General features: G+C 43.2%; 1 protein-coding gene across 8 annotated transcripts in view; it reads right to left on the reverse strand.

Annotated features, from left to right (window-relative positions):
- Positions 1-287: 287 nt before the first annotated feature.
- Positions 288-19,667, reverse strand: part of sh3tc1 (SH3 domain and tetratricopeptide repeats 1) — a 91,832-nt gene continuing 72,452 nt past the window's right edge. For 7 of the 8 annotated variants that reach the window (XM_078542054.1, XM_078542033.1, XM_078542089.1 and 4 more), the window contains 4 exons: positions 12,924-13,046; positions 12,684-12,834; positions 2,803-2,999; positions 288-1,352 (listed from right to left, as the gene is read on the reverse strand). In XM_078542054.1, the coding sequence (XP_078398180.1) occupies positions 1,095-1,352; positions 2,803-2,999; positions 12,684-12,834; positions 12,924-13,046 (729 nt within the window). In that variant the 3' untranslated portion in view covers positions 288-1,094. Of the gene's footprint in view, positions 1,353-2,802; positions 3,000-12,683; positions 12,856-12,923; positions 13,047-19,667 lie in introns of those variants that run through there. The other variant, XM_078542081.1, reaches the window with a different exon arrangement.

Raw genomic sequence — 19,667 nt, forward strand, 5'->3', positions numbered from 1 at the left:
CCACAAGAGGAGATTACCCATTAACCTTCTGAACTGAATGAAATTGGTTCATGGAAAAAAAATTGTTCAGTAAAAGGTCAAATTGTACAGCAACTGAACTACAGCAACAAACCCAGACCACTGGGTTAGCTGCTGCATAAAACAAATTTCTGCACCAGAAATGAGTGCTGAAAAAAGTGGCTAATAAAAGAATATGGCACTTCTCTGCATCTAATTTCTGTTTTGAAGTTGGAAAACTAATTTAAAACTTTTAAGAACAACACAGAACATACAAATCTACAATCTGGTGACAAATGAGGAGTGATATATTTGTTTTACATTTCAGATTCAGTAGGGTAGCAAGCAGCCATTTGATCCCTCATTTAAATTTCTTAAAAATGCTATTCAGCTAAACAATGAACAATATACAATTATCCCCAAAATGTTTAGGACTAACCTGTACAGCATCTGTAAATAGCAATGTCTCCATAATTAGTGGTATTCGATTGACAAATGACATTTATTTTCTGCATTATTCATGAATGGGTGCACGTTAATGAATGTGATCACGGGTAGTTTTAGAATTCATATTTGCTATGCACTATCAGTCAAGTGCCCTATCAAAAACATTATGGAGACAAATGGAAAGAGAAGAATAAGGAAACAATAATGAAACTTTGAATAGGAATGATCTAGCTCAGTTCAAATGGCAACAATGTCAGTATTAAACAGTGACATTCTCAATGCACTTCAATCTCAGCTGCTGATGTATCTAACTTGTTCTTTCATACATTTTTGTTACATTGTTCTACCTTAAAACTATACAATTTGAAACAGTTACCTGCAAACATTTTTAAGGAAAACAGAAACCAACATAAGCTGTAATGAACCTTTTACAAAGAAAAATGTTTCACAGCTCTGGCACTGACTGCTGTTTCTGTCTGGAGGAAATCCAAATCTAAGACAATGCAAGGAGGAGGAAGAAGTGGAGGTAAAACCAGAACGAGGACTTCAAGGTCAGCCACTTACATTTTGCACCCAAACAGAATGACCCAATCTTTGTTACTGTCCCTTTAAGCAAATTGTTTTAGAGTCGCAGTATAGCCATTTCCTGTTTAAAAGGAGGATTTTAAAGGTGCCTGTGCTACAGTTTTATAATACTGGTCTGGAGCTAGATTTAATCTTCGAATATTCAGCTCATTGGCCAATTTTCTTGCTTTCTGATAGAAGTAGAGTGACATTTCCCGATCCACAAGGAAATTGTGGTAAATTGTGGCAAGCCTGGTGCAGATTTTCAGCTGAGATTTCTTACTGCCTAAATCCGTGGCTGCGGCGAGAGCCAAGTGGTAGTAGCCTGCTGCATCATATGGATCCTGCAATGCAAATAAAAAGGCTGTCAATTAGCTTCCATCAGGTATTGCATTATGTGAATAAGGATGAGAAATAGTCAGCCATACTGAGGAAAGTATCTGAAATGGTTCCCTTTGGAATGTTCTAATTTAGCATTTAGTGCTTTGGGAAATATACAACTGCCAAACTTTTAAGTGAAGAGATCATTTCTGGAAGAGTCCCCACTGTTAGAATTCTGCACTATTTTTCACTGTTCTTCAGCCCTCCTCTACAGGAGAAATATTCAATTTCAGAGCTAAAGTAACTGACCTCTTTTTGACTTACATTTACTACGACAATTTTTCTTGCTGGAGCTTTATGTCAGTGATATCCACATGAGTTTCTCGAACTCCTGCCTAACCTTCAGCTGAAACAGCACTATCGGCCCTTCACACCATTTCTCTGGAGTTCACAATCTACTATCAAAGTTATGGTGGGAGATCAGATAACCCTTGTGGAAATTCTACCTCTTACTGCCTTGCACCTTAAATCTCATACAATTAGTATGAGATGTGAGCTACTTCTTTAATTTTATTGGAAGCTTTTTAACTAAGGGTATTTATTTCCAACTTTTCTTTGGTCTTCATATCTACGAACCCTTACTGACCATTAAGCTGGATGGTGCAAAATCTATCGCCCATCAAAGCCTCTCTGAAAACTGTCAAGTTATGCCTTGGAGCAACAAAGATAACTTTCCCTCCTTGTAGGGCAGGACATGGCTTCTTCTTAGCACATAACAGCATCTTCACAGCATCTTCCTTCATGAACTCAAACCCTACCATTGTGGCACAGTATATAACACTGCGAAATCAAAGTCAGGAGTATACAAGCAGGAGGCTGATCTCTCCTTCGCCATCCCAAAATTGTGTGTGTAGCTTTATAAGGATTATGTCGCCAAACTGGCACATCTTTCATTCATGATGTGTGCTCTGCCTGAAGGCAAGTCCTGGACTCATTGTCTGTTGATGCATCATCCTGAGCCGTTTTGCTTGGCAGTTTTTTGTCAGTGATGGTTTGTCATTGCCTTCCACTCTCAGGGGCAAGGCGAGGAGATAGGTCCCAAGTCTAACTCAGCCAGAACAGGAATCAAATCAGTGCTGTTGCCATTATTCTTTTATTTATTCTTTCATGGGATACTAGCATTGCTGGCAAGGCCAGCATTTATTGCCCATCCCTAAATACCCTTGAACTGAATGGCTTGCTAGGCCATTTCAGTGGGCAGTTACAAGTCAACTACATTACTGTGGGTCTGAAGTCACATGTAGGTCAAATCAGGTAAGGATGGAAGATTTCCTTCCCTAAAATTCTAAACCACACACTAGCTATCTAACCAATTGAGCTAACCGACCCCTGACTGGCAAACTGCACACCTCAATATTCTGTTTAGATCATACCACTACAACCATCATTCCACAAAAAGATTACATTTCTTACCTTAAGATCATAGAATATCATATCTCCCAGTTGTACATAAACTCTGACATAGTAAATTGTCTCCTCATCAAACTCCAGTGGACAGGAGCAAAGGGAAAGTGCCTTCAGATAGAAGTGTTCAGCCAGCTCACACTGACCAAGGGACTGATGTACTATTGCCAGTCGATGATAAGCAACCCGTTCATTGAGTGCATCTCCTGTTGGACAAAGAGACATATGTAATGAGTGTTTCAGAGAACAATGGCAGCAGAGGCAATACTACTAATACTGAAAGAGAAAGTAACAGAGGATTCTCCCCTTTTGCAATGTTAAATTGATGTTGTTAATGAACATGCTGAGAGTATTAAGTACTGGTGCATATTCCTGCTTGTACATTACAATGGGGCCAAAACTCTAGCCCTTCTAACACACTACTGTCATGACTCCAGGTGAACTACACTGATACTTAGCACTGCTGAACACAGATTCCTAACCTGATTGCCAATGTTTCTTACAGGCGTTTCATATTCAAAAAACCCAAAATGATCTTCTGCCTGCTTTTACAAGATCTGTTTTATTGTAAGTGCTTTTTGAAGACACTACAGCACCTGACACAGTAAAGCAGCAACACTACATTTGTTCCTCTCCTGAAACCCACTCCCACTAACTTTAGCAATCCATCTAAATGCTTGATATAGAGCACATCAAAACTTTACATTGTCCAATGCTTATAAAGTCAGGCACTTATTCTCTGCATAATATTTTTTATGTGCACATCATTTACAATCTAAAGTTATTAGCCATTATTTAGCATCTAAAATTAATTACCAAGCCTCAGAGGTGCCTGGAGGAATAACTTTCGTTTATTACAGTCTTATAAAAGTCGCCTGAAAATGTCATGAAAATCTTTGAATTTTCCTTCAAATACTTGCTTCCCTGGATACCCAACAACAGTTTTAACTACATCTGTCAAATGCAGTGCACCAGGCTCAAACACAGGTACAAATGAGGGGGGATTTGAATTTGTAAAAGAGAAAAGTGCATTTTCCGAAAGATGTTTAGTTCACTAAATATGGAAATAGAAATGAGTGGTTTAGATGCTGGACATCTAAGCATAGGTCCAAATAAAGCCCAGACAGTAGGGATAACAATCCTTCTCTCTTGGTTGTAAAGTTCCAATGTGAGAATGACCTCAGTCTAGTTCCTAAAGCATGGTGCACAGCCTAACACCGTCCCTAATTTGGCATTGACAATTGCACTCAAAAAGACCATAGGCAAGAGAAACTAGAAAATGTCCTACTGGTGCAATGTGAGGTTGGGGCAGCAGACAGCTTCACTCACTATGCTATAAGTGACCTAGCTGTGCTTGATGCTGAGAATAGGTGCCTGGCCCCCAAAATTAAAATTCCTCAACTTGATGAGTCTAAAATTCATCCAAAAAATTATGTTGGAAAAAAATTCTTCCTACATTTACCCCACAGAGGTTGTAGCTATGCCTGTCTTTTTGTGGGATGTGGAACATTCTTTGTTTCAGTCCTAATCAGATCCATTCCCTCCCCTCTTTTCCAGTACATTGATGACTGTATCATTGCCATTTCCTGCTCTTGCCTTGAACTGGAAAAATTCGTCAACTTTGCTCCCCGTCCCACCCTTCTCTCACCTTCCAATGGTCCATTCCCAACCCTTCCCCACCCTTCTTCGACTTCTTTGTCTCCATTTGTGGGTTTAGGTTATCAACAAATATTCAGTATAAGCCCACCATCTCCCACAGTGACCTCGTGTACACTTGCTCACACCCCCTTTCTGAAAGGACTCCATTCCATTCTCTTCTCTGCCTCTGTTGCATCTCTTCTGAGGATACAACCTTCCACACCAGCGCTTCTGGTATGTCTTTTACCTCAACTGAGGTTTCCCCACACAATGGTTGATGAGGCCCTTGACCATGTCTGTCCCATTTCACCCAACCTTCCAGGACCACGATAGGATTTCCCTTGTCCTCACCCTTCACCACACCAGCTCTGTATTTAATGGATCATCCTCTGCCATTTCTGCCACCTCCAGCGTGATGCCATAAACAAACACATCATCTTCTCCTGTCCCCTTTCAATGTTCTGAAGGGACCATTCCCTCCACCATATACTGGTTCATTCCTCAATCACCTCCAACACCCTGTCCGCTTCCCATGGCACTTTTACTAGTGCGGGAGATGCAACAGCTGTCCTTTTCTTACTCTCTCCTCACCATCCAATGCCCTAAACACTCCATACAGATGAAACACTGATTTACATTTACTTCTTTCAATTTAGTATGCTGTATTCACTGCTCAAGTGCAGTTCGCTCCAGATTGGTGAGACCAAATGCAGATTAGGTGACCACTTTTAGGAACAGCTCCCGTTCAGTCTGTAAGCATGACCCCCAGCTTCCAGTCACCTGTCAGTTTAATTCTCCACCTTAGTCTCACTCTGACCTCTCTGTCCTCAGCATCCTACAGTGTTCTAACAAAGCTCAATGCAAGTTCGAGCAACAGTACCTCATCTTTCAGTCAGGCACCATACAACCTCCAGACTCAACACTGAGTTCAACAATTTCAGACTGTGATTTCTGCCCCCATTTTGTTTCCATTTTCTTTGCAGTTTTTGCTTTTACTCTCACCTTTTTCTTCCCTTTTGGATGGTAGCTGTTCATCATTCTGCCTTGCACACCTTCTCGAGACACATCCTTTGATTCTTTACTTGTCCCATTACCACTCCCTTTAGCCTGTACCATCAACTCTTTTGTCATTTAATCTCTCCTGTCTTCCACCCTATCACAGGCCTTCTTTCGGGAAGGATGAGGTTTCCAACATTAATTTTAAAAAATGTTTTGACTGAATTTTTACTATGTCTTTGTTCATGTGAGTGAGTTCTATTTTTTCACATTTTCAAAATCTTTATTCTTGATTCTAAAGTTCTTCAGCTCTCTACCTTCAAGGAGCTTTCAGTGCGCACTCCCTTGTGCACACGCAGACTCTTGCGCTCATACTCCTCCCGTCCCCACCCCAGCAGCACTGAGCTTCTCAGCGCACCTTTCATACTGGCTGGCTACTAATTGGCCAGCCAGCGTGAAATCCCAGTGTGGGGGGGGGGGGGGGGGGGGGGGCGATTGCGGGTGGCAGGGCATTTCTCAGCCGCTCCTGGGCCTGCCCACCGCACCTGTCCAAAAATCCTGCCCATGGAAACTGGTCCCTCATGGCCCCAGACTAAAGCTTCAGAGAAATTTGGAAGAGATTCAGCCACGTGACATGCATTGTGCAGACCCACGGCACGTGGACTTATGAACTTGCCTTAGCAATCACGAACCAAACTTCCAGCTTTGGGTGAATAGCTCGACTGCCTTGTGGATACTTCAGGAGAATTGGGGAATAAGGGAGTAAACGCTGATAAAAAAAATCTAGTGAAGCCCAAAGGTGGACTGATGTCTAAATATGTCACCTTTCTGGCAACTCCAGCAACCAAGCTGGTGCCAAACGTAGTGCTTTGCATTCCTTTGGACTCAACCAGGGAGGTTGAGAGGAGGACCCTTGCATTTGGGCAGCCCAGGATCACCATAAACTTTTCCCAGGCTTGCACCCTGGAGAGGACATTCCAGTTTTGCTGCAGAGTGCTAACGCAACATGGGGGACAGCAGTTACAAGTGATAAGTGTTACAAAAGCCAGATGTACCTCGTCGGAGAGTGGGGAGGCCAGGAACTCCCAAGTCCTGACAGTTCTTGAGAGGAGCCTGCACATGTACAATTTAGCATTTTGGTTTCTTTGGGCTGAGGACAGGCCCAGCACGCCTGTGTAAAAAGAAAACAGCATGGGAAAACCAGATTTATGTGACCCAGAAGCTGACACCATATTGGAGAAGACGCCCAGGCAGTGGAGATGGAGAGGGGATAGGGGATAGGGAAATCACCCAAAGAAGAGTCCTAGGCAGGTAACGGAGAGGGCACAGGGAGAGGTTCCAGTTAAGTTATGGAGAAAGAGGACCAAAGAAAGAGGCTCCAAGCTAACAAAGTTGGCAGACTTTAGCTGGTGAGGGCTCAGGAGAAGCCCTGAAGATCTAAGAAGGCAGCAGGTTAGTGATTCTGTGCTGCAGGCTGTTAGGGTGAAGGTACCCCTTTGGAGCAGTAGTATTCTGCTCAGCGCAGAAGTGGTGAAGTTGTGCTTGTGAATTGGTGCTCGAGTGCATACTCGAGAATCCAGGGGAACAGAGTCTCGAGAGTCGTTGATGCCATCCGAGTTGGAGCAACTTTTGGGAAGAATTCCAAGGTTAGATCTTTGAAATTCTTTCGAGTTATCAACAGTCACAGATTGCAACTCTTTTGAGTACAATCACAGTTCTTGGTTTCCGGGAGGTTAGATCTTTGAAGGTGAAGACTAGAATCCCTCCTGAGAGACAGAGTTTCAACGAGATTAGTTGACTCAGTGTTATTGATACCTGGGTGGGCTAGTGAGAAATCTGTGGAATGTGTCTTGGCTGCATCCGCCAGTTATTGTACAGTGCGGTGTGTTCGACCACAGTCTGCCCGTTAATTCACGTGTACCTCACATTAACCCTGGATATTAGAATACAAGATAGGTATTGTAAATTGTTTTACCTTTCTGACCTTGTATAGAAAAGTTTATTTCTGTTTGTTCAAAACCCGTGCAATCTTGTGGCTTTATTCTCGTAGGTGTCTTGAAACTCAAGCTTTGTTTACTTTAAACAAAAAGTTATTGGTCCCGAGCCGGATCTTACCAAAAACTTGGGGACAAGTCCAGAATCATAGCATAAATTGAGGGCTCTTGCGGGTTTTGAATCCACAGAGAAGTACAGGTGCTGGTACTTGACAATTTAGGGTTGTTAAGATTCCCACAGTGAACTTTACTATATTAAGCGAAAGGCAGATGGCTTTGTCAACTGCACATGACTTTTCTGGAGAGGGAAGATTTATCCCCGAGTGATTTGCAACCAGTAACCAAGGCTGGGCTAATCACATTAGCAGAAGAGTTAGAATTAGAATTAGAAGCAGGGGCTAAGAAAGCAGCCATAATTGAGGTACCAGCACAGCATTTGGAATTAGACAAGGAAGAGCCTGACACAGGTAGAACACAGCTTGAGTTGGCTAGAATTCTTTTGCAGATGAAGCAGCTTGAGATGGAAAGAGATAGAGAGAACGTGCACTTGAAAAAGAAATGAAGAAGCTTGAACTTCAGAGAGAGACATTAGCAAGGAAGGAAAAAGAGCAAGAAAGAGCGAAAGAAATAGAAATGCGAAAGCTTGAGCTTGAGATTCAATGAGAGAAAGAAATCAGATGATGGACATAACCTAAGCCCAACTTGATTGGCATAGAGAGCAGGCGCTACAGTGGTCTCTGATGGTGGTAGTTCCTGGCCTCCCCACTCTCCGACGAGGTACATCTGGCTTTTGTAACACTTATCACTTGTAACTGCTGTCCCCCATGTTGCGTTAGCACTCTGCAGCAAAACAGGAATGTCCTCTCCAGGGTGCAAGCCTGGGAAAAGTTTATGGTGATTGTGTCCCACTAGTCAGCCACCGCCCATCTCAAGTCAGGCAGCCCCCAATTAGTAAGGCCCTGACCCGCCACAATCCCATCTGCTTCGATGTACTAGGAGCTTAGAGTCTGTGCTCAACAAGTGCACCAAATCCATCGAACAAGACAAAAAAAATTTCTACAGCAGAGACCACCTTGTCAGAATGGAGCTCCTGAGTCACACCAGGCAATGTTTAACACAGAGTTGACCACTGCGACGCAAGACTGCCAATTAGTTTCTACCAAATGTAGTTTCTAATTATGAAACAAATTTTCAACTGCAGTATAGCTTTGACATTTATAATTAAAATTTAACATGCAAATTTTTATTGAGTTATTTCTGAAAATCTTTGTTACGAACAGAGAGGCAACCCTCTATAACAGACTCTGTAATCCAATATCTGAGAGAAAGGCAAGTCTACTACACTCCAGGTCTGTGCTCATCTTTGATGAGCCACGTAGCTCATTGATGGGTCGCAGAGCAGTGGCTTTCTGATGGACGAGATTCTTCCTACTAGTTTCTAGATGGCCTGTAAGCTAATGTTCTTATAAATATTCTGATGTTCTGGTTGGATAAGCAGCAGGAGGCTCACTTAGACGGCCAGTTAAATTCCATTTTTACCCCTATGCAAACTCAAGTGTCCCTAAATCTTGGCTCTTGCCAATTTAGTGCTTAATACTCCAGGACTATACTCGTAGGTAGTGAGAGAATATGTACTTCATATCAGGCAAATTGAAGGTCTAATTTTGTGGCTTTTTAATTCGTTTGCAGTTGGAGACTTTCACACATGGTGAATTCTGACATTACAACAATGGCTACAGTTTAAAAATATTTCATTGGTTGTAAAACGCTTTGGGACATCCCTAGTTCATGAAAGGCACTGTATAAATACAAGTCTTCCTTTTTCTTTTATGGGTATCCTCGTGCAAAGCTTCTTCTACTCGCTCTTAACTCAAATAGGGCATCCCTTACAGCACAATTATTACTTACACTTCCAGCACCAGGGCCTGGATTTTCATCCTCGAGGCACGGAGGGGAAGTTGAGAAAATTCTTGGCTTAGCCTGCCCGCCTTAGGAGAAAGCACCCGCAAGGTGGGATCTTCATTGTTGGGGTCAGGTGCAAGCTGGAGTCTGGCCAGCTGATCCAGGAGGCAGCCACAGGGCTGTGAGGTGCTGAGGTGGGCTGTGCAAAAGGCCCGCCTTGGGGCTTTGTCCAGTGGAAAAAACACCATAAAGGCCCTCCAGCCCTCGCACCATCTTCACCTCCAAACACTCCCATGTCCTATCCATGCCATCTCAAGCTCCCCCCCCATCCACCCCCTCAGGCTCATCATGCCCCCTATACCAGGCTGTGTCCGACATACCCCTTATGTCCCCTCATGCCCCCAATGGCAGCATCTGCCTCTCCATTCGCTCCATGCCCCTATGCCAGGCTCTGGCACATCCATACCAATTGGTTCTAGAAAGTGTAAAGTGGATCAATGTACATCACAGTGAAAAATGAGAAGCATAGAAAAAAAAAGCTCCGAAAGAAAAATGTACTCCATCGATAATTTTCCCCTGTGAAAGGAGGTCTGGGCTTAAACCTAACAAAAATGTCAATCATTCAGGCCATCTGAAGTTTCAAAAGCCACAGGTACTTGAAACCAATTGAGCTATGCAAAACAAACATGGTGAAATTGAAGCAGAGATCAGAGAGTCTGAGCTGTCAACCAAACAATGTTTCCTCTGGCAAGCAGGGGTTCTGTTATTCTAATAGGTGTCTGGGTTCTCAGCCAAGGTACATAAGAGGCTTAGGCTCCCTAATCTCTGATTCAATTTCACCATGTTTGTTTACATAGCTCAATTGCTTTCAAGTACTTGTGGTTTTTGAAACTTCAAAGGGCCTGGATGATTGACACTTATATTAGCTTCCAGTCCAGACCTTTTTGTCCATGGGAGAAATTTATCAATGGAGTACATTTTAACAAAGTTTTTTTTTATACATACCACTTTACACTGTAACGTTCATTGCTTCTAGAAAGTGTACAGTGGGTCAATGGGCAAGGAAGTTACAAAGCCTGACATGCGGGCATGAGGGGAACCTTTTGAGCTTGCCTTTTAAAAAGGTTCCCTCATGCAGACTAGACTCCACTAAGGGGCCATGAATCACGACTCTTTAAAAACCTGGCCCGACACCATGAAAATTGCAGAGGAGTAGGAAAAGCCTACCTCCTCAATGGAGCTGGCTAGTTTGGGAGTGCCGAATGCGGGCTTTAGACAGGAAGCAGCCCTCGCCCTTTAAAGGCACTCTTGAAAATCACACAGCCCAGGAACGGGGTCGGGAATCTTGGAATTGGGGCCCACCTGCCATTTTTAAAGGACTCCCAAGTTAACCCGACTCTGTGAAAATCCAGGCCCAGGTATTCATACAGCTTCTTGCTCATTTGTATTAAATTTTGTGTCGTGAATATGCACTCACTACAAACTGAGTTGAGATGGCCTCAAATATCTCATGAAAAGGGCTCAATTTTAACTCACCAGTGGGAATGCAGTAAAGCAAGCAGCTGGTCCTGTCCATGACCAGTAGCAGACAGGCTCAGTTGATTTCAATGACCAGGCCTCATTAACATGCCACTAGCTGGCTTCCTAACTAAAACAGTCGGGAGGTTGGCAGGAAGTAATGCCCAGCCATTAAAATCGGTTGGAAGAAAGCCACTGACAGGAAAAGGGAACAGTCCCCATCATAAATCCTGCTCAGCAGAGGCCCAATGTTTCCTTGTGGGCCCCAGGAGGAAACACTGGACCTGGGCGAAAACCATCCACTGCTCAGGCCTCAAGTTAAGATTGGAAGATCAGGCTCTGCTCATTAGAGGCCAATCTGCATATTTATAGAGGGCTCCACCAACTTGCGGTAGGTGTCCTTGCAACCTGCATCTTTTAAGTTGTAATAGGTCAGATCAGGATTGGAATTGAATGGGTAATTCAATCCACTTTAATTGCAACAGCTCCACTGCCTCATCGAGTTTTGACCAGACTGGGAAGTTAACATTGACTTTGAAACCATCAGTCTGCACTGATTTCAAACCCAAATCCCCAAAGTGAAAGCATAGCATCCTAATCCACTACACAAATAAGTCTTAACTATTGCGGACTGGCACAATCCAAAGTCCAGGACTACGTGCTGAGGGACGCACTAAAGCTTGGGGCAGCTGCCGCAAAGGCGCAATGGGGAAGGGTCGCTGTCTAAGACCTTTCTACCACAGCGCACCAAGAGACTGGGAACTGTTTAGAGCCCCTCGGGCTGTACAGATCAAAATGAAAGGCTGTAAATTATTGTAATATTGTTTGTACTGATGCACCTGGTGATACATTTTGTAAAAGTTTAATCTGGATTGTACCCTTGTAATGTTGTTTTTGAAATGGTTTGGAATGTGATTGAAGATATTTTATGAATAAAGTACATTTTTACAAAAAAAAAAAAAAATATCCTTTGATTTACACCCTGAGCCAAATTTTCAATCAGCTCCAGAGGCTGACAGGCCCAGAATGTCCCACTGCCAGCTGACTTGCCAGTTTGCCTGTAAAGACCCATCTCCAGGCCATTTTCAAAGAGGCAGGGTCGAGGCTGAAATAGCTACTCACCTGCAAGTGACGGGGCCTATTAAGGTCTCCCTCCTGCACCAACAGAAATTTTCCAGTTGGCAGGCAGGCCCCCGTGTGGTGGTCGAAACGCAGCCAGTGAAAAATGGGCTCATGGTGGCAAACCAGGAGTTCAGCACTCCAGATTCATGTAAAAAATCGTACAATTTAGAAAGATGGCCACATCTGAAGCCATAGGTTGCCCTGTGTTCCCCTCCACAATGGTGGTCTGGCAGCTATGGCGACTATTAATTTAAAAAATTTTAGAAGTGCTGAGAGGGTGCCTCCATCTTGAGTCTGATCTCTCTCTCCCTCCCCTTACCTGCATCAGCAGCCTGCCACTCTTCAAGTGCTGGAGGGCCTTCTATTGGCCCTCCAACATCAGGAGCCTGCCATCCTTAATTGGGCAGCAAATCACCCTCTGGCCATTAATTGGCCATTCCTTTGAAAATGGTGGTAGGCATGTTATGCCAACATTGTGCGGGGGCAGGACCTGGAAAAGATCCTGGCGTTAGAACCCAAAAATGACGTGTTCCAGCCCAAAAACAAAAATCCGGCCCCGAGCTTGTAAGGAGACTTGCAAAATGTAAAAGGGAACAATCAAAACCCAAGATAAAATTGGACCATTCCAACATTCTGTGAGATTATAGTTATTGATTCCAACCACAGAAAAATATTATAGACTGGAATAGAAAGTGAAATAGAAAGAAAGGCTCGACTTACCAAGGGTCACACTGAGTGTCAGAGCAGCTTGGGCATATTCTAGTGCTTCTGCATAAGTCTTCATATGCAGCAGTAGTCCTGTCAGCTTGTTACAGAGTCTGAGCTCCACCTTTGTATTTTCAACTTTGATAGCAAGGGGAAGTGCTTGATCCTGTTAACACATACATGAAATCTAAACATTTGCTAGCTGAATTGAGGCTTAATTTGATATGATGGCTGAGTGTTACAGAAGATACTTACCCTAAAGAAGGAAATGGCTTTCTCTCTGTCCCGGGATCCGTTAAAAAACACATCCCCCGCAGCTTCAAAAACTTCCATTGCGAACTCCAATTTTTCTGTGCTCACAGCAGCATCTTGAGCAACCTTAATTTTTTTGTATTGCAAAATGTTTACAAAAATCAGTGTTATTACTCTGAACCTGCTTAGAATCCACCTGTGTTCACAAGTTTTCTCCTGAAGATATTGACATTTGCTCGTTACTGTGTCACAGCCACTGATAGCGGTTTATTAGCCGAATTAGCCGAATGTGATCAAAGAGTATTCACTGCAGCCAAGGACCATCCTAATCTTATCTGACATCTAAATAGCTGCATTTTCCAGCACAATCACTGAATAGCAACATGAACCCTGGCTGATAATTTTCCATTCTCTACCCTGGGAAGTTGAGAATAATGCTGTGCCAAGAAGCTAACTCAGCACTGCCATGGAAGTAAACAAAGAACTTATTTCATCTGTACTACACCATAACACACTGGTTGTTGCTGTGTTTACTTATTAACCATTAAGGAAGCTTAGCCTGTCTTTTTGATTGCTTCCAAAACAAATAAGCAAACCCAGCTTATTCAATGTCTTCTTGATTGTAGGATTGATAAGAAAGAATTGTCATGCACTATTCAAGATGTACACAGCACAGAAGGAGGCCATTCAGTTCACTGTGCCGGCTCTCTGAAAGAGTTATCCAATTAGTCCCATTGCCCTGTCCTTTCCCTATGACCCTGCATTTCATTGCCCTGTAAGTACTTATCTTATTCCCTTCTGAAAGTTATTATTGAATCTGCTTCTGCCAGCCTTTCAGGCAGTGCATTCCAACCATAAAATTTACTAAAAATAAATTCTGCTCATCTCACCTCTAGTTCTTTTACCTTAAATACGTGTCTCTATTTACCAATGCCTCTTATTTATTCTATCAAAAAAGAGGTGATTTTTAAAATCCCCTTGACCTTCTTTGGATGAGGGAGAACAGCTCCAGCTTCTCTAGTCTTTCCAGAATGAGTACCTCATTCTGCACCCTCCCTAATCCTTGACATGCTTCCTAAAGTAAGGTGCCCAACATTGAGCATAATATTCCAGCTGAGGCCTAACCAGCGATTTATAAAGGTTTAGCCTAACCTCTTGCTCTATGCCTCAGTTTATAATGTCAAGGATTCAGTATGCTTTTTTTTAAAAAACAAATATAATTTCACACATCTTTGTGTTATATATCACCTGCCATGTGTCACTATTTCACCAGTCTATGTCCTCCTGAAATCTGTTACTAACCTGCTCACTGTTAACTACATTTCCAAGTTTGTATCATCTACAAATTTTGAAATTAATGTTGTGTACCAAAGTCCAGGTCATTAATATATAATCAAAAAGAGAAATGATCCTAAGATTGACACCTGGGAGAATACCACTTGCCCCCAATCTGAGAAATAACTTCACCTCTACTCTCTGTGTTCTATCCTTTCACCAATTTCATATCCATTGTCCCTTTATTCTATGAGATTCAAGTTTGCAAACAAGTCTGTTATGTGCTACTTTATTAAACCACTTTTGGAAGTCAAATACATTCCATCTACTACACTAACTTCATCAACCCTCTGTTACTTCATCAAAGAACTCAATCATATCAAACATTATTTGTCTTTAAAAATCCACACTAGCTGTCATTTATTAATCCATATTTTTCCATTAATTTTGCCTCTGACTCTAAAAATGACCTTAGGCTGACTGGTCTGTAGTTGCTAGGTGTATTTCTAGCCAGGGTATTTAGGTTGTAGGGTAAAAGCTAATTTATTAATTCCACTATTTTATTCTTATAATAAATAACAGCTTATGGTTGTTAGTGTACTTTTAAGTAAACAGTTAACAAATGAACATTTACAATAGCATGAGGGTAGTGAATAAAGAAATGAAGAAAGAAAATGAACAAACTTACATTTATATAGCCTCTTTTATAGCCTCATTGTCCCAAAGCATTTTACAACCAAATGAAGTACTTTTGATGTAGAGACTCGGCTGAAATGTAGGGAAATGTGGCAGCCAAGTTAAGCACAGAAAGATTCCACAAGGAACAGCGAAATGGCAACCAGATAATCTGTTTTAGTAATATTGATTGAACGATAAAAAAAATTGCCACGTCACAGAAGAAAACTCCCCTGCTCTTCTTTAAAATAGTGCCATGATATCCTTTACATCTCCCCTGAGAGGGAAGTCAGAGCCTTACTTTAACACCTCATCCAAAAGATAGTTAGAGCTAGGAGTTCCATGGAAATTCTCCAGTCTCCTGCCATAATGTCTGCAGAGACAGCAGACTTGTCTTTTTGCACCATTTCTCTGGGGCTTCCACTGATCATCTACCAAGATTACAATGAGAAACTGCTAGAAACCACCCAATAACTTTTATGATTAAAATAAATGATCCTGATTAAAAAGTCCTAAAGTAATTGTAATATGCCATTTTGAACTCTAAAATATCACTGACTTAACCAATACATAACCGGATGTAGTTGGAATATTATATCATTAATATTGTTTGACTGGCTATTAAAGGACAACAATGGGTTAACTCCTTGTGTGAGATTCAGCTGAAGTTACAAGTTTGAGCGATAGAAGACAGTCACTTAGCCCAGTTGAGAATTAAAGGTGCAGTAAACATATGTCTTGCAACCACAATAGAGGCAAACACTGTGTAAATCTCAGAGGAAGAGGCGTGAGAGACTGGCCTTCCCGAAAACGATCATCAGCAAAAAATAGGTGATTTTGTGTCTTTGGCAGAAGAATATTTTTTAAAAAGGATATCAAGAATGAGGACTAAATTGCCAATCAGAACTAAAGGTTTGGAGTATTGCCAAATTCGGAGAGGAGATGGCCAAGCCAGCAGGAAGAAATGATATAAAATGAACAGAGATCCGAATTAGGGATCTGTTCCTACAGATAGTCAAGGAAGGTGGTAGAGCCTGGTCAACTCCACCAAGAGGCCTACAGACACCATCACAAGACCACAGAAGGGTGATTGTAAGTATTAAGTTAGGAAAGTAAGTTAGGAATAGGGGGCTTAGCCGCTAACAGGATGAGGTCTTAAGTAACATAATTGTAGTTGCAATTGTAACTTGTGATGGCTAAATGTAACCCTTCTCTAAGAATTGTGGATAATTCAGTAAAACGATTGAGAGTTATCAGAAGGAACTTGTCTCACTGATTATTCTGTTAGAGTCATGCATTTGTAATTCTGGTGTCACAAAGCTGAGCGTAGAGGGTTTCTGAGTGAGGAAGAGAACTCCCTACACTATAGTAAAGAATGGCAAGTGCTACAATAAAAAGATAACATGTATTTAAATCAAATCATATCGGTCTCCCTCAGTTGCTTCCACTTTGCTCCAGTTTTACTTTTCTCTTGTTTTTTCACAGACTGACTGAGTTGACCTTTGTACATTAGCCAGCATTTTCCATCTTTCTCAGCTGTTTTTTTTTACATATAAACTAGCAGAATGTTCACAGGCAATTAATCCTGTTTTTGTTTTGCAACATTATTAGGCCTTAGGCCATCAACTTTACATTGTTCTCCTCCACCCTTTATCTGGTCAGCTTCTACAAAGAAGCTCACAGATATTCCATTTCTGAGGAACTACTTGTACCCAAAATGTTATCCTGGCTTACAGAACATCAAAACACTGCTGCCCATATGCTAACTGACATTATGTTCTGTTCACCCTTTACACTAGTGCTTGCTGACCTACATTGGCTCCTGGTCCATCAACACCTCGACTTTTAAAATTCTCACCCTTGTTTTCAAATCCCTCAATGTCTTTGCCCCTCACTAACTCAAATCTCCTCCAGTCCTTCAAAATTTCATGTTCCCCCAATTCTGGTCTTTTACGCAGCCTTAATTTTCACCATGCCACAATTGGCAGCCATGCCTTCAGCTGCCTAGGCCCTAAGCTCTGGAAGGGGTGACGGTAATATCACTGGGCTAGTAGCCCAGAGGTCCAGCTAATGCTCTGGGGACAGGAGTTTAAATCCCACCCTTGCAGCTGCCGGAATTTAAAATCAATTGGTGAATAAATCTGGAATTGAAAGCAAGTCTCAGTAATGGTGATCATGAAGCTATCACTGTCGAAAAAACTCATCTGGCTCACTAATGTCCCTTAGGGACTTTACGTGGCCTGGCCTATTTGTGACACTAAATCCACTGCCATCTGGTTGACTCTTCATGCCCTCTGAAATGACCTAGCAAGCTACTCAGTTGTACCAAACTGCTACAGAAATCCCTTCCCAGCAGCAGTGTGTGTGTAGCTGTACCAGATGGACTGCAGCAGTGCAAGGCTGCTCACTACCACCTTCTCAAGGGCATTCAGAGATGGGCCAGTGACATCCACATCCCATGAAATAATATTTTTTAAAAATCTCTCCCCAACATTCTCTGCCACTTGCTCCCCCATTAAGATACTCCTTAAAAAGCTACTTCTTTGAACAAGCCTTTTGTCACCTTTCCTTATGTGGCTCGGTGTCAAATTTTGTTAGATAACAGTCTTGTGAATTGCCTTGGGAAGTTTTACTCGCTGAAGTTGTTATATAAATGTAGGTTGTTGTTGTTTATAACAGCCCAGGAGTAGCTACAATGTTGGAATTGACAACAAAAACATTAATTTTGACAGGCATACTCCCTGATCCTGCAGTGGCAAACTTATGCCAAAATTTGCAGGAGAACTGATTAGAATAAGTCATTGCAAGCATAGCAGTGAATTCAAAGTGCCTCAGCAAATGGCCAATGTATTGATTTCACCATCAGCTAGCTTGTAGATTATTCTAACTGTCATCTAGGGTGGAATTTTCCACTCTGGAGACTAAGTGCGGTGACAGGCAGGATATGTGGCACGTTTCCCGCTGGGCAGCAGGGTGGGATATCTTGCCAATCTTAGGCCTGGAAGCTTATTAATTATGAATTGGCAAGCAGCTATCCAAATCACATGGCAAGGCAGGCACTGACTTGTGCACCCTGCCGTCACCTACTGGGGTCCTGGCGCCATATTTAAATGCCAGCTGAACACACACATTACTCTCTGCAGCCCAGATATTTGGTCGGACGTTTCAGAGATAGCCCCAAGGATTAAAAAGCGCGCCAAGGTTTAGCCACGGCTCCCTGGAGGCATTAATCAGAGATGATAATACCAGCACCGGGAGATACTTTTCCCAAGCGATGGATCCAGCAGGTCCACCGATCTCACCACGCTGGCCTGGGAGGCGGTTGCAAAGGAGGGCAGCTCAGTGGAAAACCAGAGAAATGCCATCCACTGCAGGAAGAGGATGAATGATCTCATCTGCTCCGCAAGAGTAAGTCAACCTTCTGCTCACTCCAAACGCGGACTCTCATCATGGCATTATGTAGACAAAGCATCACATTGCTCAGGGATCTCACACAATATTAACAGGGGAGATACCAGCATTGAAAGCCTGTTCAACAGCATCCCATTTGCACAAACAGGATCTTCAGCCCTTACTGGGCAGGCCCAGCACACACAGCAGGCCTGCATGCTTCCCAACCTCTGCTCTATCCCTTCTCATCACATTCCATCCATTTGTCTTCATACAGGTCAAGCTTGCCCACAACAGGAGGGAGAAATCCTAGACTTGAAGAAGGACAGCTGACATCCAGGAGCTCTCCAAATTTGTGGATGCCACCAAGTTGGCAGTGAAGGACAGACGTCGCTCCTGTGGTAAAGGCAAGATCAGCCTCTCCCAGCAAGCCAGTACAGATGAATCCTCCATGAGTTGATCACATCCTGATAATCAGTGAGTGACATGCAATGTTGTATTCAGTTCATGAACTAAATCTACCTTTTCTCTCTTACAGGCAGCAGCAGGTCCAGACGGCCCACCAGAGCTAACATAAGCCCCAGCCCCCAGGCCACCTCAGAGGAGGATGATGAGGATCCATTTGAAGAACACCCATCACTGAGTTCACCTGCACCCTCCACCAGCGCAGAGACACACACCCCACTGGGTCACAAATCTAGATTAGACTCAGGGTCACACTCTGGGGGACACCTCACTGACAGTCTCTGTAGCAGTTGGGGTCAGTGACAGCCCAGGTCTCTGGCACTCTGAGGACTGCTGGAGAACAGGCACCCGCTGAGTCTGAGTCAGATGATGAGCCTCAAGAAAAAGCCATCGCAAACATGCTGCAAATTCAGAGACAGGCAGTGGAAAATAAGGCAGAGTTGCGAGAGGCAGTCAACAGACTAGAATGAAGGATGGAGGAGTCCGTCCATGTTCTGTCTGATGTCATGGCTCCGACATGTGAGCACCTTGAGGTCTCCATGGGAAGGGTGTCAGCTGTCCTGGAGACCTTGGTTGAGCAGGTTCTGCCAGATTTGGACTCTGACATGCACTCCATCGTTCGAGGCATAGGTGGCATTCATCAGTGGCTAGGTAAGCGGAGGACGGTGCACTTCGACCTCACTCCAGGTGCCCCTTCTCATCAAGGAGTCAGGCAGGGGCCCTCGGGCATCCAAAGGGAGGACCACCATCAGTTGGACATCCCAGGGCCACCCAATAAGGTGACTCAGTGTCTAGCCAATCCCAACCCCCTCTTGCCTGTGGCCCCACTCCCTCCAGTTCCACAGGCCAAAGAGGGTGCACCTGCCTCACAGCAGGAGACCCAAAGGAGGCCGGGGCCCTCCAGAGGCCACCTGCCAAGGTCATCACAGACAACAGGGCATC

The sequence above is a fragment of the Cetorhinus maximus genome, chromosome 1 (assembly GCF_964194155.1).
Source record: "Cetorhinus maximus chromosome 1, sCetMax3.hap1.1, whole genome shotgun sequence".
Taxonomy (NCBI): Eukaryota; Metazoa; Chordata; class Chondrichthyes; order Lamniformes; family Cetorhinidae; genus Cetorhinus; species Cetorhinus maximus.